At 37.6% G+C, this 25,473-nt stretch overlaps 2 protein-coding genes across 9 annotated transcripts in view; one reads left to right on the top strand and one right to left on the bottom strand.

Moving 5' to 3' along the window:
- Nucleotides 1–12,385, top strand: part of Zar1l (zygote arrest 1 like) — an 82,085-nt gene extending 69,700 nt beyond the window's left edge. Inside the window, exons 1-2 of one of the 3 annotated variants that reach the window (XR_002025338.1) lie at nucleotides 1,968–2,029; nucleotides 12,314–12,383. Coding sequence is in view for 1 of the 3 variants with exons in the window: in XM_010623888.2 (XP_010622190.1) it covers nucleotides 12,314–12,325 (12 nt within the window). In the remaining 2 variants the exon portion in view is untranslated. Of the gene's footprint in view, nucleotides 1–1,967; nucleotides 2,030–12,313 lie in introns of those variants that run through there. The other 2 variants (XM_010623888.2, XM_010623887.2) reach the window with 2 other exon arrangements.
- Fry (FRY microtubule binding protein) overlaps nucleotides 1–25,473 on the bottom strand; it is a 353,736-nt gene that overhangs the window by 26,338 nt on the left and 301,925 nt on the right. For 4 of the 6 annotated variants that reach the window (XM_010623889.3, XM_010623892.3, XM_010623893.2 and 1 more), the window contains 7 exons: nucleotides 23,806–23,967; nucleotides 15,154–15,228; nucleotides 12,299–12,469; nucleotides 8,659–8,667; nucleotides 4,726–4,926; nucleotides 4,012–4,173; nucleotides 1,082–1,248 (listed from right to left, as the gene is read on the bottom strand). In XM_010623889.3, coding sequence (XP_010622191.1) covers nucleotides 1,082–1,248; nucleotides 4,012–4,173; nucleotides 4,726–4,926; nucleotides 8,659–8,667; nucleotides 12,299–12,469; nucleotides 15,154–15,228; nucleotides 23,806–23,967 — 947 coding nt within the window. The remainder of the gene's footprint in view (nucleotides 1–1,081; nucleotides 1,249–4,011; nucleotides 4,174–4,725; nucleotides 4,927–8,658; nucleotides 8,668–12,298; nucleotides 12,470–15,153; nucleotides 15,229–23,805; nucleotides 23,968–25,473) is intronic. The other 2 variants (XM_010623891.3, XM_010623894.2) reach the window with 1 other exon arrangement.

The raw sequence follows: 25,473 nt of genomic DNA, 5'->3' as shown, positions 1-25,473 counted from the left end.
CCACTTCTCTTTATTTTTTTGCTATGAAAAATTGTAACACAATTTTGATTCTTCTAATTTTTCCTCTATATTAAGAGAGTATTAATGAATGCATAGTCTAAATGCCCAGAATACAAAGGTAGAGTAAGACAGACAGGAAGGAAAGGAGATAATGAATAAAATAGAATAAAAAGCAAAAAGTCAAATTCTTCTCCAGGCATCATCTCAGCCTTTCCTTTGACAGATATCCTTCACCACAACAGAAGGCCTTTGTCTAGCCACACCACAAACTTTAGTTTATTTTAATTCTTATTTTCAACTTTCAGAAGAGTAATGTTAGGAGCTCCTCTTTCTTCTCTTGAAGTAAATCTGTAATATTATTTATGATATCCAAGATGTTGAATTTATCTGAAGAGTGATAATCTTACCTATTCCTCTTCATATATCTCATTAGTTTCAGAAATAGCCACTAGGCTGAAAGACACTGATTGAAAGGAGAGTAGATATTTAATATATAAACAGCCTCTTGTTGATATCTTTTAACTCAAAATGGAAAGAACATATTTCTAAGCCCTGCCAAATCTTGCTTATCTTCAAAGCTTATAAGGCCCGGACTTCTTCAGCAGGCCTTTCATGCTGCTTTCTGGCTTTATAAATTCTTTTTTTTCCCAGTCAACTTTTTATTTTTTTATTGGTACATTTTAGGTACAAAATACAGTTACATTCATCACTGGGACCTTGTACCCTTACATGATGCATCTTGGTTATTTTTTCCCCATTCCTCTGGCCTTCCTTCACCCTCTCCATCCTTCCCTATTTACAAAGACTTTGCTTCCATTTTTTTCCTTTTTTTTTTTTTTTTTTGGTGTGATAAACTAAAAGTGGCTTAATAAAATTCTTACATGGGCATATTTTGATGGTTCCACAATGAAGCTCTATCTGGAGTTGGATGTTCTAACTCAGTAAGAGTCCACTGTGCTACATACCATTGTGGACTCCTTCATTAGGAAGCCAAGTAGTTTAAGTGTGGCATTGAACTCGAATAAGCATGAAAACAACACGGTGTATCGTGTACACTCATTTTCATCATGGGCTTCCTTACCTTGCAAGGGTAAACTGGTCCAGGCCTTGATTGCCTTTTTCCTCTGTTTCAGTGGTATCTAGACTGACACTGTCACTGCACTCAAAAGCTGCTGGGAGCTCATTGATGGAACTTGAAAGGTCATCCTCATGTACAGTAGTGTCTTCCTCCTCCTGGACAGCTTCAGCCTGGAGAGATGAAAAGAGGAAAGAATTCCCAGTGCATAAGAATATATATATATATACAGGAAATGTGAAGAAAAAATGATGACAGCAATAGAAATCAGGGGCATTTGTTTTCTAGCTATATACACTGTACTGCTAGAATGAGATTCAGAAATTCTCTGAAGTACCATTTCTTCATTATCTTTCTATCATTCTTTTCCACATTTGTCCCCAAAGGGGCTTTCAGTAGATTATGATATTTGAGCCATGCTTATGGAACATATGTGCTAAACTTGAAAAAGTTGGTCCAACCTCTATATTTTACACTGGAAGGGAATGAGGGGCTTCATGTGGGAAAGAGATTTGTCTAATGTCAGATTGATAATCATAGTTGGATGTGGGAAGAGAAACACTGCCTTCAGATTCAGAACTATCTGTAGTGTGCACAAGTGATCCAGAGTCCTTCCCCAATCCAGGTCTTTCCATATTGAAAGTTCTCTAAAATCCACTGACATCTATGCTTTACCTTTGAATACCCCTATTGAACACAGGAGATATGAGTATCTTCTCTCACCTCACCACAACATGTGGATGGAGCAGTTAACTCGAAAGGGCTCTAAGGTAGGCAGAACCGGGATAAGTGAGAAGCAGGAAGGAGACACAGCAAGTAAAATGGAAAAAGAGGCAGGGCCTGAACTTGGGCCAGGGTGGAAATCAGCTGGAGAACTGATTGTTCTTTATGAGAGGAAGGAAGGCAACTGGATCACACTTCAGAGGAGGAGAGGAAGAAAACATACATGCTACAGTGAGTCATATTTTCTTAAAAACAAAACCTGAGGCAAAATAGAAATATATTTTGAATCTAGGATTATTAGGAGAAATTAACAAGAATGTTAAAGATGTATTAGGAAAATAGGATGGCTCATGTCTTTGGTGGAACTGCTTATAAAGTTTCAGAGCTTTATCCATATCTTCTGCTTTGTGCTTTTAAAAACTATGTAGGTCCAATGAGGCAGGCTTCTGGGGGCTGTCCAGTTTATTATTGCATATAGACTTCATCTGTTGTGGAAGGGCTTGAGGTCTTATAAAAACACCTGTACTTTTTCAAATATCACAGAGATAGCAAATAGAAACCCAGCCCATGAGAGATACAGGAATAGTTCTTCAAAAATTATACTGAACTTTTAGAATTAGATGCTTTTTACTACTTAGTACTTTCTAATCTATGTAACTTAGCATAAAAACTACAGAGAAATATCAAATGCTTGTAACTTTAAATATATAGTGGTACCTTGGTTTACAAACTTAATTTGTTCTACGAGTTTTGGGAAGATGGCTGTGGATGTGTGTCACCCAATGCAGAGTTTGTGAATGGAAGCCAAATTTTGCCAAACACTTGTTTGCAAACCAAATTGTTTGCAAACAGAGGCATTTGTGAACTGAAGTATTAACTGTATTTTATTTTTTTCCTATACAATTTAATATCATAGGATTCTAGCATTTTAACCTAGAACAAGATTTTTTTTCCTGTGCTTTTTGGCTAAAAAATAATTCTGCTAATTCTAGCAATCTTGATCATAGTCCTTTTGTAATGGGGTATTTTTAGAAGCAATTCACATTTTAACTTTAGCATTTTTTTCCTGAGTGTGTAATACTGGGGATTGACATTTACAGGTAATTGCACTTTGGTGGTTGTTCTTGGTTTAAAGCATATAGATTTTTTTCTACCTTAGATCTATTTTTAGTAAAAATGTTTTAGAATAGCTAATATTATATTTTTACATTAGAAGCTGCAGAAGGAATATACTTTTATAATTGTTCCTATTGTCTTTTTATATAATCATAACCAAACTCAGGATGAAGAAAGCTTTACCTTATCCCAAGAGCATAGATTTTCTAGGTATATTTAATATGAAGAAATAAAATTTTATACTGATGGGTATAAAAGTGGCTGCAACATGCAAGTGGATGGCTTTATGGATAGGGTATTTTCTGAAAATTTTGGTAGAGTAAAGCTTATATGAAATATACATTATATATACAGGGGTGCCTCAGTTTGTGAACTTGATTCCATGATTCTGGTCACAAACTGAGTTGCACAAGAACCAAATAAAATTCAGTAGTTAGGTTGAATGTTAGGGTTATGGAGAAATTGATTTGGCTCTTGTCTAGTTTGGTTTATGGAGCGAATTGGGTTTGTGAGCCAATATATATATTCAAGCTAACCTTTTGAAATAAAGATACTGTATCTATTAGTTAATGTTTTCCCTCAATCTGGCTAAGAGAACTTTGTGAAAATCTGGCATGATACTGTGATTGACATTAAAAAGCCTGATAGTATGCCAAAAGGCAAGCATTAAATCAATGTACAAATTGTACAGTTGGTTCCTTCATAGGAAAAAATTTCCCAAAATTCGCACATACACCCACACTTCACTTAGCATATTGTTTTATAAAAGCCATGACAAAGAGCAGCAGTTTCCCAGTCACAGAGACCTCAGACATATACCACTTTGTTTTGCCCTCAGTCAGCAATGTTTAGGCAAAATAATTCAATTTATAAAGATTCCAGGTTAAATCTTTTTGAACCAAGAATATGGCTGTGTAAGTTAGTGAGTGTAAAGCTGTTTGAAAACATAGGCCCAGGTGCAAAAGTTTTAGTTACTTCACTAAAATCAGAAAAAGAAATGTAGCTCTACTTTTGACCTCCTTTCTCTAAGAAACAGAAAAATCAGAAGAATTTTTCTCTAAAGGAAACAACAATCACAATTGCCAAAATATCTTCACCTTTGAACCCTCAGAAATCTGCAGATTATTCATATCTGGCAGTGAAGTGTCAAAGCTGGCCATTCTGGCGTTGAAGGAATGAGGGTCAGCAGGGGTTGAGTCACAGACTGTAGTGAGCAATTCCATGGGATTGGCCTCCTCAGATGGGGAGAGGGTCATAATCTGTTTAAAAAGCAAAGGAAATAAAACAATATGAAGTTCCCATTCTTTAAAAGTTCTTAACTATTCTTTACATAAGCACACAGATCGTTGTTCCCTAGTTGTTGGATAGTATTATTTTTCTAATTTCCATATGCTACCATTATTGGACATTAGACATGGCAGCTGGCAATCTAGTATTAATCTGATGTCATGGCACAGCCTTCTAAAATACCAGTACTGTATTGTTGATAACCACAATAAAATGTCTGTTCCATTTCCTAAAACTTTAGCTGAGGAAATTTAAAGATTCCAGCATCATACAAGTTAGAATATTTGGAAAAGATCTAGGTCCCTACAGATTAGATGGCGATCAGGGTGTATAACATTTACCACAGGAATTGTATCCGTCACCTACAGAAAAGAGACTACTCAGAAAAGAGACACTCCCTCAGAGTTGAGATTTTAGTTCAACAGCAGTAGTAAGTACATTACTGGAACTAGAAACAACACTCCTGCATTAATTACAAAAAAAAAGTAAGTCTGAGTTGCTACAGTGGGAGAGTTCCTACTTACTAGGTCAGAGTGCTCCAGGATCTGGCTGGCTGTGAGGTCCTCCTCCTCAGATGATTCATCGGAATCCTCATGGTTCATTTTATTTAGGCTGGGAGGACTTCCTGAGAGCTGGCGCTCCTCCAGGATCTGCATGTCACACTTGTCCAGGCTGTCCAGTGAGCGCCTGCGCACTCCCCAGTTGAAATTGTCCATACTCTCACCCTGAAATCACACCACCAGCTGGGTTTTTATGCCCAAATCCTCCTGCACTCACACCTTCACACCTTTAATTAATCACAGTTTAGAAAAAATGTGGTCATCATCAACTTCCAAGCTGTCATGAGCTTGGATATAAAAACTTGTTTACCTGATGTGAAAAGTAAGAAAAGCAGATGATTTTAATGTAAATATATATTAAGTCATACAAGTAATTACACCTTTTCTTGGGCATGTTGGATATTGTTATGTTTTTTAAAAATTGATTTTGGCAAACTCTAGAAATGATGTTTTTATAAATCTGTAATATTAAAACAGGAATGGGCTCCCTTCCCCACCAGCCCCTGTTTAGTGCACTTTTCTGAAGGAGAAACAAGTAGGAGCTAGGCTTGCAGCACATTCCAGAATCTATTGGTATTAAATAGAGGAGCATTAGGTAAACATTCCAGCCTTTTCTGCCACAGCAGTTTTCACAGATAAAATGCAGAGTTAAAGACTGTCAGGGAGCTGGACAAAGTATGATGAATCATGCATTATGCAGAGGCCAGAGCAGCAATAACTTAATTTTTTCTTTAAGCTCAACTTTAAGTAATTGTTGCACCCTGGAAAACAATTTCTTGCCTCAGTACTAAACATGACTGCTGACTTGTACATTCTGATTTTCAGAAAAGGGGCCTAGGAGGCCATGTAAGTATTAAAGAAAGCTTTATTTATATCTTGGATGTTCACTATAAACCATCAGATATATTTTTGCGGGGGGTGTGGGGGATTGAACTCAGGACCTTGTGCTTGCAAGGCAGGTACAGCGCCACTGAGCTAAGTCCCTGGCCCTAAGTAAGTTTATTTGACCAACAGTTTTTTTTTTCTCGAAATGAATTTGGGTTTTCTTTTTCTGTTTCTTAAGATAGGAATAAAGGAAGAGAGGTATTAAGAGCCTACTGATAAGCAGTTTAAACAAAAAGGTAGTGAAATAAAATTGAACACTGAATCCTTTCAGTTTTTGGAAATTTTAAACACTGCCTAATGGTTCACTCTAATCTGAGTTAGTGAACAGCATAATGACAGATGCAAATTACTGTTAATTTTAGTACTGTGTTTATTCATTTCTCTCTGGCTTAAGAGTCTATTATTTCTTACTCCTAATGACATAAGTTTTCCATTCTCAGAGACCTTATATAGTAGATGCTTAACACATCATTCCAAATACAATACAGAAATTATAGATATGGGCCGGGTGTTTGTGCATGCCTGTAACTTTAGCACTCAGGAGGCTGAGGCAGGAATATTGCCAGGAGTTCAAGGCCACCCTGGGCTACATAGTGAGTTTAAGCCCAGCCTGAACTACATAGTGAGACCCTGTTTGAAATTAAAAAAAAAAAAGGACATATAAATATATAGTAATTTCCCTAAGGACATTTGATTATATAAATTTTGATAGGGTTTTCATATTCTTTATCTGCTCTTTTACTGTTATCTGCATAGGTTAGATATCCCTAGTCTGACATCTAAAATGCTGCAAAATCCAGGATGCCCCAAAGTGGAAAATTCCATACCTGACATTATGTGATGTTACAATCAAAACCTGGGACCACTAAAAATACTGTTTAAAATTACCTTTAGACCATGTGTATATACAACATAAGTGAATTTTGTTTAGACTTGGGTCTCATTCCCAAGAAATCTCAATGTGTACATGGAAATATTCCAGACAATTCCAAAAAAAGAAAATATAAAATCAGAATTCAAAATCTAGTCCAAAGCATTTTGGATAAGAGATATTCAACTGGTATTTGTTTGATCTGTGTCTAGAGTGATAAGTTAGCACAAAGTAATTTTTTTTAGCCTGACAGAAAAGGGTAACTCCTGTGTTGGTATTTTAAAAGTACTACTGCAATGAAAAAATGAGAAGTATGTATAAGAGCAAGAGATCTTGGAAGAATAGAAAAACGCAATGTGTGAAGAAAGGAAAAAGATGAAAAATGAATACAAAAAGATACAAAAAGAATGTAACAATTACTGGAAGAAATATACAAATTCATAAAACTGATTTTCTTGTACCAACTGAATGGATGAGTTGGAAGGACTATATTTCATTAAAAAAATTTTTTTTGCCGTGCTAGGGATCAAACCCAAGAGTTACATGTGCTAGGCAACTGCTCTACCACTGAGCTACAGCCCAAGCCCAGGATGAACTATCCTAAATAGCAGTTCTGGAGTTCTCCACATTGATCCTGCAACAGAGCCATAAGCCTGCAGAGCAACACTGACATCTAGAGTTAGAAGTGCTATGCGGGCAAGTATGGGTGTTCCTGTGGATTTGGTGGCAGGTCTGCTGAAGAACTAAATCAGTCAGGCATGAGAACAAGGAGGCAAGGAGCTATCCTTTTAGGAGTAAGATTTGTCTTGCTACAGGATGTGACAACTCCATTAGAACAAAGGTGTTGAAATTGTTTTCCTGGTGGTAGCTAAGGCATTGGGATGAAGTGGTGTTTTAGTCTAGTACCAGTAAAGGTCCATGGTGATGGAGGTTGGAGGTGCAGTTCAGAAACAGAGTTTGTACTGAGAATGCATGAGGCCCTGGGTCTAATCTCCTCCCTGGGGGAGTAGCTGTGGTGATCAAAAGTCAACTTGTCTTTTGCACCATAGCATTGAGATACCGCAAATGAAGCTGCACTCCATCCTGCATCACCCTCAAATGTCAGATTTGCATTTTATGTTACATACGAAGTTAAAAATCCAAAAAGTTTATTAGTGATGCCAGGTTATATGTGAGAAAATTCAGAAGATGGATAACTACTCTGGAAGGACAATTTTCATATTCAGGTATCGACAAACAAATATACCACTTAGGATTTATACTGGGATAGAAAATATTAACAATATTCTAGAAATATTGGAAGTAATATTCATTGAAATATTTTTTTCATATCAGAACATGGTTAAAAAATAAAAATGATATTTATTATTTTGGTGCTGGGGAGTGAACATGAGGACTGTTACATCCCTAGCCAAAACAGAATTATTGTTGAAAGGACTGGGTATACTACAGTCCAATACTCTCCCCTAAATGAGCTACTTAGAGTAAGTCTGACATGACATGGGCATAGAATGATCTTAGGTCAGCTTGCTCAGGACAATACTGGATTATGCCAATGGTCTGGAGGTAGTTCTTACTGGTGTCCCCTTACGCTTACAAAAGCCCAGATTTGGAAGAAAACTGATATAGTCACCATAAAGAGAGCTTCTAACTCTTGGGGAGAAAGGATTTTATTGGAAGTATATATATCATCAGCTGCGAATTATTTCACTTTTCTTTTTTGGTGCTGGGAATTGAACCCAGGGCCTTGTGTATATGCTTAACCCCGAAGCTACACTCCTAGCTTGATTTCATTTTGAATAGGAAAATAATAAAACTCCATCCAGTCGTGTACTTGCCTAACCAGAAATTATAGGATATCTACTGATCCAACTTGATGACCCACTTTCTCTTGAGATGTAATATATATTTTCCATACAAGAATGTAAAGGATTTTTTTAAAAAAATCATACTTTTAGAAAATATTTCCATACTACGCAGCATGAAAAACACCCATTATATGACATACCTAGATAGATATATACACACACAAATAAGCATATGTTTGCTGGAAGAGAGAAAGAAAAAGCGATTATGTTGTTATACATCTGCAGTGATGCAAAACATGAACTAGCATCTCTGAATTAAAAATAGCATCTTACCTGAAGTTCCTGGGGAGCAGAGTGGATAGAAAAACAAATAAAAGGTCTATTTAAAATGATTAAAGATACTTAAGTGCATTTATCTTAGTTTTAACACAGCAGCAACTAATAATGCTAACAATATAAACAATACATATTTTTGTAGACACCACTTTTTATTTTTTAATTTTTTTTGTTTTTTTTGAGACAGGATCTCACTATGTAGTTGAGTCTGACCTGGAACTCACTATGTAGCCCAGACTGGTCTCGAACTCACAGCGATCCTCCTGCCTCAGCCTCCTGAGTGCTGGGATTACAGGTGTGCGCCACCACACCCGGCTAGACACAAGTTTTTAAAATGTTAAATATGTGCTAATTCCAAAAAGAAAAATCAGTATTAAACAATTAGTATTTCACACCTCTTAGTGATAGATGGTGCAGCTGGGGTAACAGATCATAAGTATAATTTCTGAAGTAGCCAGAACTTCAGTGACAACAATGGTCTCTTCAACACACTCTTTTGGAATGCCTAAATAATTACTTGTGAGAAAATTGTTAAATGCCACAGGAAAGTAAATAAGGGTCATGAACTAGAAAAAAAAGGGGTGTCACCTGATTGTGCTCACAAAGCTGAAAGTGTTTGTGATCATGATGTGCTTACTGTGGATGTGCAATTAATAGCAAAGACATGGCCCTTTAAGATTTTAATAAGGTCAAGGGCATGAACTCATACAGATATTATCAACAATCTGGAGATGAGTGAAAAGGAACAGACATCTAAACAACCTGACTTTTTTTGACAATTGGAGTTCTTTTTTTTCCCTTGCTGTGCAGACCAGGCTATCATGTGCCAACACCCCTGGCGTGACAACTGTTTTCATCAAGTCACCAAATACGCTTTCTCTGATGAGGATACACTAAAATTATTTGCCAGTGACAGCCAGTTCAAGGGGACTGACATGGAGAATACTGAGTGTCTGGCATATACTAGAAAATCCCTTGGGTTATCTTATTTAATCCTCATGACAACTATATAGGCAGGTATCATATATCTATTGAACTGGTAAGCAGCAGAAAACAGAGAGGATCTGCACTCCTCTTTGAGGTCTTATGGCTAGGTCATCAGTAGAGCTGAAATTCAAACTTATATTTCATAGACTGAAATCCAAACACTCATCCTACTTACTGATCCGTAAGCATGTTAGAATTCTTTTATTTTAAAAGGGCTAAAGGTGCAGGGGAAGTGGGAAGGGGTAGAGGAAAGGAAATAAAGGAAAAGAAAAAAAATGAGAAAATGAAAAAATGGAAATAAAGTGTTTGTAAATAGGGAAGGGAGGAGGGGGTGAAGGGAGGGCAGGGATAAGTGGAAAAAATGAGAACCAAGGCCTGTCATGTGAAGGTACAAGATCCCAATGATGAATGTAACTGTACTGTGTACCTAAAATGTACCAATAAACTCAATGACAGAAAAAAAAGAATTCTTTCCTTTGTTGCAAAACATTTATTGGTAGATTTTAGATATACATAATGATAGCATTCAGCACAGGGAACTTGTACCTGTTCACGATATATCTTGCTTCTTTTCTTCCTTATATCCCCCTCTTTGGGCCTTCTTGCCCTCTTTATATACAAAAGCTTTGTTTCCATTTTTCCTTCTATCTTTTCTTGTCTTTCCTTTCTGCCTTACTCCTCTTTATTATAATTTTTTTCAGAAGTAGCAAAACATTCTTAAATGACTTATTTTTTAGATGAGGTCTCACTTGTTGCCCAGGCTGTCTCTAACTGCTGGGCTCAGCTAATGCATCTGCTTCAGGTTCCAAGTAGCTGGGACTAGACACACGTCACAGCACCTGACTTTCAAATGACTTATTTTATTTGGATAAGATGTATTCTCTTATTCCTTTGAATTTCTTACAAAACCTTAATCATAGAAGAGAAAATCATCTCTGTGATAGTTTAATTGTTGGCTAGGACAAAAGGGAGAGGAGTTACAAGGAAGGCATAGCATTCATTATTATGAAAAACATTAGTACCACAGTTAAGAGGTAGGCATCTCTGATTTTTTCTTCTTCCATTTAAAAAATATTTTTTATGTTTTTGGTGCTAGGGATACCACACAGGGCCTTAGTGCATGCTATACACCAGTTCTATCACTGAGTGACATTCCCAACTCCTACTTTCAAGAGAAATTAAATTTGTTGTTCTGAAATTATTTGTGCTTTCTCCGTTTTACATCATCCCTCCACTTTTCTCTGGCTAAGGAAGATGATACCTCTCTTGTTTTGTCAGTTTTCCCCTTTCTAGTTTAACTTCCAGAGTAAAGAGGTTGCCCAAACTTGAATTCCAGCCTGAGAGTGAGCAAACATTAGGTCATCTGCCAGGTCAGTGAGCTAATCTTTTGACATTAGCTGAACACTCAGCTCTGGTTCAGAGATATTTAGAAAATAATTAAAACAACTGTACAGTATTTTGCTTTTTCTGTCACTAATTATGGTTAGTAACAGTCTCTGCAATACTTTTCATGGTCCTAGAACAATTTAAGGTGAAAATTAAGCTGGCATTTTTGGGAAGCATAGTCAGTGCTTTTAGTTTTTTGTTGTCTAGGAGACATTAGAGGGGTAGTCTGTAATCACATCCTTTTAGAGAGGCTACACAAGCATCATTGTTCCATAAGTGTCTAGTTAGGAGGTGCCTACCTGCCACACAACAGAATAAATTTTGAATCTGAGCCTTTATTTTAATTGTAAGACTGGCAGAATCTCTTTTGGAAAATAGAGTATGTTTAGTTAAAAGTGAACTGACCCATCCTGACCAATACCATGAACCAGGCTTAGTACCAGGCATCTTTACATAAGCCAATCTCACTTAAGGGAATTGTGTTTTCATCCACAGGATATTAACAACTATTTCTCAGCTAAAACCTGCCCCTTAGCTACAGAAATGAAGGTGACTGACTGGGGGCTCATCCTTTCAACCCTGTTTTCAAAAACATGATTCACTGCACAAAACATCTTATTACCATGATCATCATTTAAAGTAAAAGAATCTGTATTTGACTGTTGAGACTTGAATTCAGCTGCTCCAGGTGTCTAGAAGTCTGGTGACCAACCCAAGCAGAGCAAAGAATGCTCTCTCTCATGTGCTTTATATTTCAAGTTCTAATGATTTCATCAAACGTAGAAACAAGAAAGCTGGAGCCCTGAGGCTCTGATCTCATGTTTGTAGCAGGCAAGCTTTGAAGTAATTCAATTAGAACAACTTTGCATTTAAAATAATTAAATGCTTAGCATATTTTACCCAGGTGCCAGTGAACAGGCTCAGAACTGCATGTTTTGTGCTTTTTAAATTCCCCTTTAGACGACACACACACACACACACACACACACACACACACACACACACACACAGTCTTTGTGTGGTCATTACAACACAGGTCTTTGCCACTTAGAAAGAACTTGGCAGCTTTCACCCTGGCCTCAGACAGGAAGGGCGTTGTAACTTAGCAAAGTTAAGTGGCTGTACTTTGAATAAGCTGATTCAAAACAGAGTTTACAGTTTTGCAATTAAAGACCTTACAAAACTCACTATTTAACAGTCAGAAAGACTATTTTCTTAGTCAAGAATAGAGTTAAGAGGATTATTTTTAGAGAATATACTGTACCTCTCCATCCTCCAGCTCCACATCTAGAAAATCGAAGTCTCTAAAGACTCTGAACTGCTGCTCGCTGTTGGTGTCATCCATGTTCTCCTGCTCCCGGGCACCGTCCTCGGAAGACACCAAGCTTGTCTGATGCTCTAGCAGATCCAGGTCCCCACACGAGGAAAAAATCACCTATGAACCCAAACAGTCCTCTCCTGAGAAACTGGTCTCTTTTCAGTTGTTTGTGTTACAAGAAACGGTAATTGGCTCTTCACAGCACTGTATTTCCAGTAAGTACACACCTAATTCCTTCACTGGGTATTTTTAGAACGTTCTTTTATTATTTATATTGGACAGGTTCCTTTGGATTAAACTTGTTGCAGAGATGTAAGTTCATGCACTAGGAAAATTTCAAGAGTTAAGTCATTGTCTCTTAATGGATGAAGATGCTACACAACCTGGGTGCGTGTGTGAGAGAAACAAATGATCGCATTTTTCACAGACAAACTGGTGGTTAAGAAGTTTTCCAGTTTCTCAGCTGATTGGGACTAGAGATTGCACACACTGATAAACTCACTGGAATTGCAAAAGAGTAGCAGAACACCATTCCCATAATGTTCATACACTTAAATCTCTGCCATATTGCTTTAAACATATCAAACCATTTCTTCTATTAAAATCTTTACTATGTTAATGTAAAATTAACTCCTCCATTTAGGTTTTCACTGAGCCATTTTATTTATTTTATTTTTATTTTTTGGTACCGGGGATTGAACTCGGGTCCTTGCACTTGCAAGGCAGGCCACCAAACCGCTGAGCTAAATCCCTGGCCCTGAGCCATTTTAATACAAGTTTGTAGAGACAGTATTCTACAAATGAACCTACGTGTTTTGCTAGCCAGCTTCTACTATTTCACCTGCTCATGAACAATATCAGTGAACACAGACTGATGTTAATTAAAATTAACAGTATTCTTTACATGATCATTACAATGTCCTAGTCTTCTTGACAAGCAGGCAGATCATTTATAAGAACAGAAATACAACAAACACGTATCCAAAGTAAAAAGAGAGTGGATGTTAAATGTAATGTTTTTCTCTTCCATTTAAGAATAGTTATGTGATGTGACCATACAGGATGACCATTCCTGATCTGAAAATCTGAAATGCTCTGAAATATGAAATTTTTCCATGCTGACATGCTCAAAATTTTAATATTTTGGAGCTTAGATTTTTGGATTAGAGATATTCAAGTGGTAGAGTCTGTACAAATATTAAAACAATCTCAAAACCCCCAAATCTTCTGGTACTAAGTATCTCAGATAAGGGGTCTTCAAGCTGTGCTCTCATGCAGTGGTACATGATGGACAGTTTTGCACAGGATCATACAGAGGAGGGTGATCAAAATAACACTGAGAGCAAGTCCATTAGTCAGTCAGAGATGACACAGGAGTATTCTGATTTCCTTAGTGGAAGGCTCCTTTTCCTAGTTTGTGCTGCATATCTTATTTGTGAAGTACTACAGGTAAATATTTTTAGTTGGCAAGGTATTGGCACTGGGGCAGACAATTCGAACCAGAGAAAGTGCCACCCATGATCGCAGTAAGAAATCATTCTCATGGGCTGTGCTGCACTGCAGAGGTAAAACCCTCTTGTTTCTCTCAGTTGTGGGCTATGGACCTCGTCTGTCTGTCCTAATGTCACAGGTGCAGCAACAAACCACCGATCAGTAACACCAAAGGTGACTTAAATGGAGGTGAAGTTTAGCTGAGGGGTAACAGGGGTGCTTATACTTTAGTGGGCATTTTTGAGGCTCTGCTGTTTCACCTGCTCATGAACAGTGTCAGTAGATACAGTTTAGGATTTTAAAAATAACTGCAAAGAGAAATTAGTGTGCTAATTTTACCTTATTTGTAAGTTAATTTATTATTTTTTTGTAAGTAATAAAGATGCTATAATATAGATGAAATAAAAATACCTGGTGAAACCAGACCTTGAAATTTTCAGTTTTTGTTGCAATATGCCTGTATCCGGTAATTCAAATTTTGTGTATTTGATAAAAGCTCCAGAAGCTTTCTTATTATAACACTTTAATCATTTGTTCTTTCAAAAGGCTAATGACTTTTTTTACTGCAAGTAAAAATTTATATAAAAATGCCACTTAAAATATTTATAATTTGTGTTGTTTGAGACAGGATCTCACTATATTGTCTCAGTTGGCCTTGAACTCACTATGTAGCTCCAGCTATCCTTGAATTTGCAATGATCCTCTTGCCTTGGCCTCTTAAAGGCTAGGATTACAAGCATGTGACACTACACCTGGCTTTGTAATCTTTTAGTATTTTTGAGAATTGTGATGTGAATACAGAGAAAAGTATAAAGTATTTACCAAAGTTTTGTTAACATGTCATTATTTTTATCTTTGCAGTATGTAAGTAAAATAATGACACCAAAGTAAGAAATGTGTGTATATGGAATAGAATTACATCTAAGAGGATTAGCATCTATGTCATGCAGGGCGGTGCAGTAGATACAGCACAGATACTGTAAGTAAAGTTTGGACATCTATATATATGTATATATGGTCTAAGAAATTTTTTAAAAATTAAAAAAATGAAAACAGTATTCACTGGGGCAGAAAAACCAACTGGGGAAAGGAGCCAACAAAATTGTTCCTGGTTTTTAAACTAAGTGACATTAAAAACCATGGTGTAGGGAAGAACATGGTGTAGGAATTTGGTGTAGATAATTTGGTATAGTGGATATCATGCATTTCATTAATTGTGGAATCTTCAAAACTATATGGTCAGCAGCAAAAACAGATCAAAAGCAAAAAGATATGACACCACAGTAACTGTGCCACATGATGGAACTTACGGATGGGTTTTTGCTTAGTCCTACTTCTTGGCCACACAGAGAAAGGACATGCACCAACTTCTCTTTTGTTCTCTTCTGGAAAAGAAATACAAAGTAGGTTTTTATTGTGGGGTCCTGTGAGCAAATCTGCTCTAATATCACAGTACCTTGCAACAGACGGCAGGTGACTATGCTTGAAATTTGGCCACTAAGAGCTGAGATGTAAAACACAAGACTTGCTATGAAAAAACAATGTGAAATATCTCATTGATAACAGTAAAATATTGATAACTTGTTAAAAATAAATTTTAAATTGTTAAATAAAATGTTATTAAAATTGATTTGCTTGTTTCTTTTTACTTTTTCTTTTAAATAAAAAGGTGACTGCAACAAAATTTAAAAAGAGGTTTATGTTTCTACTAGCAGTATGTACCTAAGTTATCCCAAAGGGTGCCATGAGTATATGCAAATAAATGCCTAGGTCAGTGGTGGTGAACCTATAGCACAAGTGCCACAGTGGGCATGAAGAGCCCTCTCTCGGCACACAAGTGGCCCCAGCAGCTAGCACTAGATAACTGTTGTTTTTTCGAAACTAAACCTCAGTATTCAGGCTTAATGTCAGAGTGGGTTTTGGCTTGCAGTTTGGGAACTTGTCTCTAACAGGTTTGCCATCACTGCCTAGATACTTCAATGGAGAACCATCACTCCCTTTGATAATTTTTTCTTGACTATTACAACTTTTAGTTTTAGCAGGTTTTTCTTACAACCAAATTAAATCTATTATAGTACAGATATATATTTTTTTCAAGTGAGAAGTTTGCTTTCTGCCTGATAAAGGCATTCAGTTATTGCTAAGCCACATTAAATTTTCTAACTTGACTCTTTCTAAAATTAAACAGATTCTGATTTTCTTCACAAACCTTTTCTAGCCCCTTAATCATGGGGAAACTTCTCAAAATCATCACATTTTTCATGAGATTACTAGGTCTCAGGATGACTGGTAGATGAAAATGAAAAGACAACTAAAGTCTAAAAAATGTTGATGTACTTCAGAACTGCTCTTAAAACAGACTTCTTAATCTGTATACAATGATCCCTCCCCTTTAATCTCATTTAGGGTTGTTATTTAGAAACTATAAGAAGCTAATACCACTCTTAGATGTTTACTGTTAATGGAATTTAGTTCACTTCATCCTTCTTTCCGAGTTATAGAAGGGACAGTCAGTGTCAAAGTCAGAGATACGAGGACCTTGATGTGGCGGGAATGACTGTACATTGCTCAGCTGTTTTCCTAGGCCTTAAGGGTAATTTTAGAATTCTAAGAAATTAATGTAGAACATGTAACAGGGCTATACATTTTCCTTCTCTTTTCCAACAATGTTTTTATTTATTTATAATTAAAAAAATTAATTTGGTACATTTTAGGTATATAACATTCATCATTGGAAATTTGTACCTTTGTGTAATCTATCTTGGTTTTCATTTTTTCCCCATCCCCCTGATCTCCCTTCAACCCCTCCACCCCTTCCCTATTTACAAAGACTTTGTTTACATTTTTTTCATTTTCTCATGTTAATTCCAGTTGTTTCTTTTCTTTCCCCTTTCCTTCTCACACCCCTTCCCCTTGGCACCTTTTCTTCCTAGTTTACATTATGAATTATGCCTTTTGGTCCTTAGTTTCACTTTCAGTTTCTCACACCACAGAAACAATTTGGTTTTTACACATGTGTGTCCTATTTGTTTCACTTAAGCGAATGGCCTCAACATGCATCTATTTAGCTATAAATGTCGCTAATTTCTCATTCTTTATTAATGAGTAGTACTCAATTTTATTTAAAACCCACATTTTCTTTCACATTTGATGGGCAACTGGATGTTTCCAAGTTTTAGCTATTACAAACTGTGCTGCTATAAACACTGGTGCACATATGTTGCTGTGATATGATTCTTTTAATTATTTTGGGAAGATACCCAGCAGAGGGATGGCTAGGTCACATGGGACCTCTACTACTGTTGTTTGAAGTATCTTCATACTAAATTCTACAGTGGTAGGACCACTCTAAACTCCCACCAACAGTGGAAAAGGGTTCCTTTTTCCTCACAGCCCTGCCAGCATTTGTTATTGGTTGATTTAATGATAGCAGCCATTCTTTCTGAGGTGAGGTGGAACCTCAGCGTTGTTTTCCTTTGCATCTCTCCAGTGACCAGTGGTGATGAACATTTTTTCATATGTTTATTTGCTATTTCTAATTCTTTGAGAAACGTTAGTTCATTTTAGATGGCCATTTTTGGATTGGGTCTTTCATTTTGGAAGGTCTCATTTTTTTAAGTGCTTTATATATTGTAGATAGTAGACCTTTGTCTGAGGAAGAGCTGGTGAAAAGTTTTCTCCACATTATGTCTCTTCACAATGTTGGTAGTTTCTCTTGCTGTCCAGAAGCTCCCCGCCCCCCTTTTTGGCACCAGGGTTCAAACTCGGGACCTTGTGCTTTGTGGCAGGCAGTGGAATTGAGCTAAATCCCTGGCCCCAGAAGCCTTTTAATAAGAACACATCCCATGTGATTGTTTGTGCTAGTTCATGGGCCACTGAGGTTTTGTTCATAAAATCTTTTCCTACACCAGTGTCCTCAAGAGTTCTACTTAACCTCTCTTCCAGCCAGTTTAGTGTTTTTGTTTTAATATTTAGATCTTTAATCCATTTCCATTTTAGTTTAGTGCATGGTGAGAGATATAGGTCTAGTTTTAATCTTTGGCAAGTTGAAACCCAGTTTTTCTAACACCATTTATTAAAGAGGCTATCTTTCCTACAGTGAGGTTGCTTGGCTCCTTTGTCGAAGTTAAGGTAGCTGAGTGTCTGGAGTTGTTTCTGCATCTTCTAATGTGTCCCACTGGTCTTCAGGTCTGTTTTTTGCCAATACCACACTGCTTTTATCACAGAAGCTTTGTAGTACAGTTCAAAGTTGGGGATTGTGATACCCCTTACTTGTGCCTTTATTGCCCAGAATTGTTTTTGCTATTCTAGGTCTCTTCTTGTACCAAATGAATTTTTGGGTTGTTTTCTCAAGGACCATGAAGTATGCTGCTGGAATTTCAATTGGGACTGGATTGAATATATATAGCAGTTTTGGAAGTATGGCCACTTTCACTACTTTGGTTCTTCCTACCCAGGAGCAAGGGATGTCTTTCCATTTTCTCATATCATCTTCAGTCTCTTTGTTCAGAGTTCTATAGTTTTCAGAGTAGGGGTCTTTGATTTATTTTGTTAGGTTACTTCCTAGGTATTTCAATTTTTTAGATGCTATTGTGAAAGGAATTATTTGCCCCATTTCTCTCAGTGAGTCTGCTGTTCCTGTACAGGAAACTACTGATTTTTGTTTCTTGACACTGTATCTAGTTAATTTACTAAATTTGGTTATTAAGTCTAGAAGACTTTTGGTGAAGTTCTTGAGGTCTTCTATATAGAGTATCATGTCATCTGCAAATAGTGACAATTTAGCTTCATTTCGTATCCTTAGTCCTTTTATTTCTTTCTCTTTTCTGATTGCTATGGCTAAAGTTTCTAAATCTATATTGAACAGGAGTCATAATAGTGGACATCCTTATCTTGTTCAATTGTAGTGTGAAGGATTTCAGTTTTTGACCATTTAGTATGATACTGGCTGTTGACTTTTCATATATAGCTTTTATCAGATTGAGGTAGAGACTGTGTAGTTCAATTTTTTGTAGGGTTTTTATCATTAATGTGTGTTGGATTTTGTCAAGCATTTTTTCTGCATCTATTGAGATGATCACATGGATTTGTCCTTGGCTATATTAATATAGTGTATTACAATTATTGATTTGCATATGTTGAACTATCCCTGCATCCATAAGATGTATCCCACTTCGTCAGGGTGTATGACCCTCATGATAATCTGCACTTTATTTCCCAGTGTCTTATTAAGCATTTTTGCATCTATGTTCATTAGTGAGATTGGCATACAGTTCTCTTTTTTGGTTGGGTTCTTCTCTGCTTTTTGGTCAAGGTGATGCTTGCTTCCAGGAATGAATGTGGGTGTATTGCTTCCCTTTCAATTTCACTGAAGAATTCAAACAGTAGTGGCAATAGTTCCTCTCTAAATGTCTTGTAGAATTCAGCAGTGAAGCCATCAGGGCTTTTCTTAGTTGCTAAGTTTTTAATTACGTTTTCAATTTCATTGATTGTTATTGGGTTGTTTTGAATATTTAGTTCTTTCCCATTCAATTTTGGTAATTGATATGTATTTAGGAACCTGTCCATTTCTCCTATGTTTCTCATCTTATTGGAGTATAGATTCCATTTGATCTGAAAAAAGGATAGGTACTCCTGCTTTGTTTTGGGTTTCTGCTGCATGGAATATTGTTTTCCATCCTTTAACTTTCAGTCTATGAGTTTCTTTTTGAATTAAATATCTTTCCCATATGCAGCATGTTGTTGGATCTTGCTTCTTGACCCATTCTATCAGTCTGTTTCTTTTGACTGGTGAATTAAGACTATTAACATCAATGGTTTTAACTGATATGTACTGACTTATCCTTGCTATGACTTCTTCTTTTCGTTGGATTATCCCCCTTTGGGTATAATTTCTTGTTGTTCCTGATGGATTCATTCTACTGGGCTTACTGGTGTTGTGATCTTCATTGTCTCTTCCTAAGATATTGTTTGAAATTTTTTGGAGTGCTGCTTTGGTATTTATGAAGTTACTCAGGTGCTCTTTGTCATGAAAGTATATCTTATTTCTACATCAGTTTTTAAAGATAGTTTTTAAAAATTGAGTTTTAGGTACTTTTAGGTACACAGTAGTTACATTCATCATTGGGATCTTGTACCTTTACATGACAGATCTTGGTTCTCATTTTTTCCCCTTACCCCTGCCCTCCCTTCACCCCCTCCACCCTTCCTGATTTACAGACTTTGTTTCCTTTTCCTTTTCTTATATTTTTTCTTTTCCCTTATTTCCTTTCCCCTACCCTTCCCACTTTCCCTAAACCGTTAGCCCCTTTTTTCCTATTTCACATTATCAGTTATACAATTTGGATCTTATTTACACTTTTAGTTTTTCATACCAGAGAAACGATTTGATATTTACACATATGTGTCATATTTGTTTCACTTAAGATTATGGCCTCAATATGTATCCATTTTCTTATGAATGACTCTAGGTTTTTCATCTTTATGGCTGAGTGGTACTGTATTTTATAGAAAAGCCACATCTTCTTTATTTAATCTTCAACTGATGTGCAATTGGGCTGTTTCCAAGTGTTAGCTATTACAAACTGTGCTGCTATAAACATGGGTGCACATATATTGCTGTGGTATGATTCTTTTAATTTTGAAAGTTTTACAGGGTAGGTACATCAATCTGGGTTGGAGGTTGTTTTCCTTTAGGGCTTGACATATGTCACTGCATGCTCTTCTTGTTTTGAGGATTTGTGTTGAGAAGTCTGCTGTAACTCTGATGGGCTTTCCTTAGGATATGACTTGTTTCTTTTCTCTAACTGCTTGTAGAATTTTGTTTTTGTGTTGGGTTTCTGGAATCTTAACTATTATATGCCCATTTGTGTGTGTGTGTGTGTGTGTGTGTGTGTGTTTTTATCATGGCTAGTTGGGAGTCCTGCATGCCTCCCTTAACTTTATGTCAAGTTCTTTCCTCCTACTTGGGAAGTTTTCTACCATTACTTCTGTGAAATTTTTTTTTTTTGGATTGAACTTGGGACCTTGTGCTTGTGAGGCAAGTGGCAGAACCACTAAGCTAAATCCCTGGCATGTGAACATTTTTTTTTTTTTTTCATCTGCACTCTCTCCTGTTTCTTCATTGATTCTGATTGGTCTTGTTATTCTTTTTTGCATCATCTAGCAGCTGCTGTGTTGATTTCTCATGGTTCCTTACTATTTTTAAAGAAATTTTTCTTCTCCTGGTCACTAATTGCAATCCTATCTTCTATGTCTGAGATTCTATCTTCACATTGGCTCATTCTATTGTGTAAACTTTCAATGGAATTTTTAAATCTCCTGGAAATTTGTTTGCATCCATTTTATAGATTCCACTTGTTTTCTATGTTGGGATTTCATCTTATTCCTCAGCTCCTCTATTTTTTAAATCTGTGTCTTCTCTACATTTATTAATCATGTCTTGTACTATGGGCACAATCACTATTTTTATCCGAGAAATTATTTGATTTCATTTTTTTCCAGATCCTCTTTTGTTGACAGTTCAGGGAGGCCATGAGGTTGAGAATCAGACTGTTCCAACTTGTTGTCCTTTGGTGTTGCTTTATATGATCTAGAAATCTTAGTTTTGAGATTTGTTTCTGTTTCTTCACATTTCAACCGATGCAGCCTCCTGTGCCTTTGTTGAGGCAATTTTTTTGCTCAGTCCATTGTCATCAATTATCTGTACCAAGTGGCCTTTTGCCTACTGCTCACCAAGGGCATCAATTCCTGGGCTCAGAATGGTTGCCTTCTGGATCCCTGAGTTGATGTGTTCTCTGGGAGGGCTCCTGGCTCGGGACCGTGCACACTTGCAATGGTATTTAGGCATGCCTCTGGCTAGGGCCTGCCCCTCTATGTAGCTGTTGTCTGGGTGGGTCTTTGGCTGGGGGCTGGGCAACCCAGTCCCTGGTGTCTGAGCAGACTTCTGGCTGGGGTCTCTGTGCACTTACCAATGGTATTGGGGAGAGCCTCTGGCTGTTGCTTGTGCATCTATGCAGCTCCTTTCTGGGTGGGCATTTGGCTTTGGCCTGTGTGTCCAAGCAGCTAGGTTTGGAGCAGGGCCCTGGATGGATCTGCATGAAGCCACATCTCTCTGGTCCACACCGCTGCTCAGAGATCTGCATGCACTTCCTAATGTATGGGGTGGGCCTCTGGCTGTTCCTTATGTGCCTGTGCAGCTCTTTTCTGGGCAGGGCTTTGGCTTGGGCCTGTGTGCCCAAGCAGCTGGATTTGTGCCAGGGCCTTGGATGGATCTGCCTGCAGCTGTGCCAGTGTGGTGTACATTGCTGCTTACTGAGATCTGTGCACACTTACAGATGGTATCAGGGCAGGCCTCTAGCTGATGCTTGTGTGGCTGTGCACCTCTTTTCCAGGTGGGGCTTTGGTTGGGCCTGTGTGCCCAAGTGGCTGGGGTTGGGGTGGGGCCCTGGCTACACCTTCCTTGCAGTCATTCCTCTCTAGTCCATACCACAGCTCACCAGCTTGCCATATCTCCAAACAATGTTATAAAAAACTCAAATGAACCCTCAATAAAAGCCTGTTACTTTCCAGCAGGGTCTATGATATATGTTCATTTCTCAAACCTTTAAGAATAAAGGTGAATTCTGCTAGGCATGCAAACAAAGTGTTTTTCCTGACCTGCACATACCCTGTAGGTTATTTTATTTCTATAGCTATGAATGCCAGAAAACCTTTGTCCTGAAATTACCAGACCTAAAGACAATGGAAAACTGGAGCTCCAGTTTACTGGTGGCTCCTATGGCAATAATGTGCTGAGAATGGAGTCAACAGAGGGGAAAATAGCAGGCGGAGACTTTGGGAAGGTGGAGACAGAAAGAAAGACAGAATGTCCAAGGATTTGATTTCCAACCTCAGTGTGCTAGGATTCAAGTGTGCGTAAAGCAAAGATGGATGGTGCTATAGTTCTGATCTGAACGTCTCCCAAAGGCTTGTGTTAAAGGCTTGGTTACCAGCCCATGGCACTACAGGGAGGTGTGGAACCTTTAAGAAGTGGGGCGCAGTGGGAAGAAGTTCAGTCATTGCAAGAGGGCCCTTGAAAGAGCTTTCGGTGTTCTTTCCCCCTTTCCCCTTTTCTGGCCTCTACAAAGTGAACAAGCCTCTTTTATCATGTATTCCCATCAAGATGTATTATGTTACCACAGGTCCAAAACAACTAAGCCAAGTGACCATGGGCTGACACTTCTGAAACTAAAGAGCCAAAATAAACCTTTTCTCCTCATATGTTGACTCTTTCAGGTATTTTGTCAGTGACAAAAAGCTAATTAACACAGATAAGTTTTATAAATTCATTTCCCATTTATGTTTTCTGTGGGTTTCTGTCACATATCACAAAACAACTTCTCAATAGTGCAGGGGCTTTGCCTGACAGCAAGCCCAGTGACATCAATAATGTGATGCAGTAACCCGTAGACTAATGAATATAGTCCTAGATCATCGTGACCAATTTGTCAAAATTTGGCAGCATGATTCAGCCTGCTTTTGGAAATCATGATTAAAGTTTATGTTCTCAGGAGGGCAGCCATATGGCATTTGAATGTGCGGCCCTATTAACCCTTTGGGTGTCTAAGCCCTATAGAACAGTTTGGGAGAACTAAAGAGGTGTTGGGTGGAGAAATGAGAATCACTTGGATAAGTGGCAGAGGGGCAGAGTTTATTTCAATGTTTGAAGGGCTATGAAAGGTTAGATTTTGTTTCCCAACCTGTAAGAGAACTAGAACTAATGGGTAGGAACAACAGAGTGCTATTGCAATTTAAAGATAAAATGGGTACCCTTAAGGTGCTGTGAGACTCCACACTAGGTGGATTGAGGGCCACTGAGGAATGTTGTGATGGTAAATGGTGGAATCAGGGATTATACATGCAGTTGGGATCAGGAGGTACCCTGAACGCCCTTCACATACTGCAAGTCTGGTATTGAATACCTGAGAATACTGGGGCCTTTTCCAGCTCACAGGAACAAGAACATTGGAGTTGGAGCCTGATGAAGTAGACGATGCGCTCCGGGTGACGGCCATGGCTCTGGGCTTCCCGTCACGCCCAGCAGAATTCTGTAGTTCATCATATCGCCTCCCTATGATTGGCGTCTCGAGAAAATGAAAGAGTACACATTCTTCTGACTCATTAATTGGTTTTGTAGAATACTGGACCATTCTACCCAGAAACATCCAATAATTGCTTATATGTTTAAAAATTAGATCAGGAAAGTCTGGTGTTACATACAGGCTTGTTTTTCTGATGTTCAAATATACATTCTGCGTCATTTGCATCTTCAACATTCTCCCACTCTCTTTATCAGCAGGAAACAAATTTAATCACTTGATATTCAATATGCTTTAGAAACCACTGGTAGAAAATGCAAAACCTGTAGCAAAGTAAATGCTTTTTGGGTGTTTAAAATAGAATTTCTTATAACAAAAGACTAAAATTCCTTCCCCTCTCTAGAGGTTACTCTAATCATCAATCTTTATACACTTAATTATCTTTTCAATTTTTCAAATGAATAAGGTCAGGGCCAGGCATTTGGAGAATATTTCAGAAATTTCACTTCCTGTGCTCCTTAGAGTGTAGTGGCCAGTGGCAGCACCTCCCCAGTGTGAACCCCAAAGAGAAATCCTCTGCCGACGCCAGCTTGTGGCCTCTGGTGGTGGGAACTTGTAATTCTTCACTGCCCAAGGATCATTGTTCTGGAGTGGTTCTGGGAGTTAAGGAATTCAGCTAACTGGCTACATGTTTCTTGTACTTCTTGGAGGAGGATAAATTTAGATCTAAGAGAAATAGCTTTTCCCTTTAGCAATGTAAAAAATACTTAAATATGGACATGGATTAAATCAATACCTTAATAGGATATACATGCACACTATATATAGATGTAGGTATCACAATGGGAACAAAAGAATTATTCTGAACAATGAAAGGATAATAAAAGAAAGCAAGTGCAGTTGTGTCTGAAAAGTCTAGTCAGGGTAGAGGACTTGTGTGAAAATCTGGGTTCATGCCCTAGTACAAAAAGGAGGAAAAAAGGTAGCTCGGATGCAACCTATTTACTAGTGTGAGTTCTATACAAACATATCTGGCTTATCTTTTTAGTGAATTTGCCATTTAGCATTATTTAGAAATAATTATTAATGACCACTATGGCTTGGTTATAAAGATCAATAGTAGAGTTTATGGTTTGTGGGGGGGTCATGAATCATGGGGTAAGAAAGACATGAAAGCCAAGTTATTTTATATCTTTGACTTAAATAATTAAGTACTGCCTGCCCAAATTTTGGCTCATGGACTAGCAGAAAAGTTTGACTACTTTGGACCTTTTCTTTTCAACTCTTTAGCATGGGGCCTTCCAGCTTTCCTCCCTGTTTCTCCTGTGCTCCCTTTGCTCCAGGAAAGTTTGTAGTTTCCTTGTTTAAAAAGCTGTATAGTTTTGGGGAAGCCACCATATATGTGACTTTCATATTCCTGTAAATGTTGGTCATGTGCCACAGTTCTGGGAGAGACACTTTGCATATCAAGATATGACATGACAGTCATGAGGTAAAGAAGGAATGAAGGTCATGGTTTAAAATATTTAAGATCATTCCATATATATATAT

Source organism: Fukomys damarensis, unplaced genomic scaffold (genome assembly GCF_012274545.1).
Source record: "Fukomys damarensis isolate Sample0158 unplaced genomic scaffold, DMR_v1.0_HiC HiC_scaffold_38, whole genome shotgun sequence".
Lineage (NCBI taxonomy): Eukaryota > Metazoa > Chordata > Mammalia > Rodentia > Bathyergidae > Fukomys > Fukomys damarensis.
This window is presented reverse-complemented; position numbering and strand designations above follow the sequence as displayed.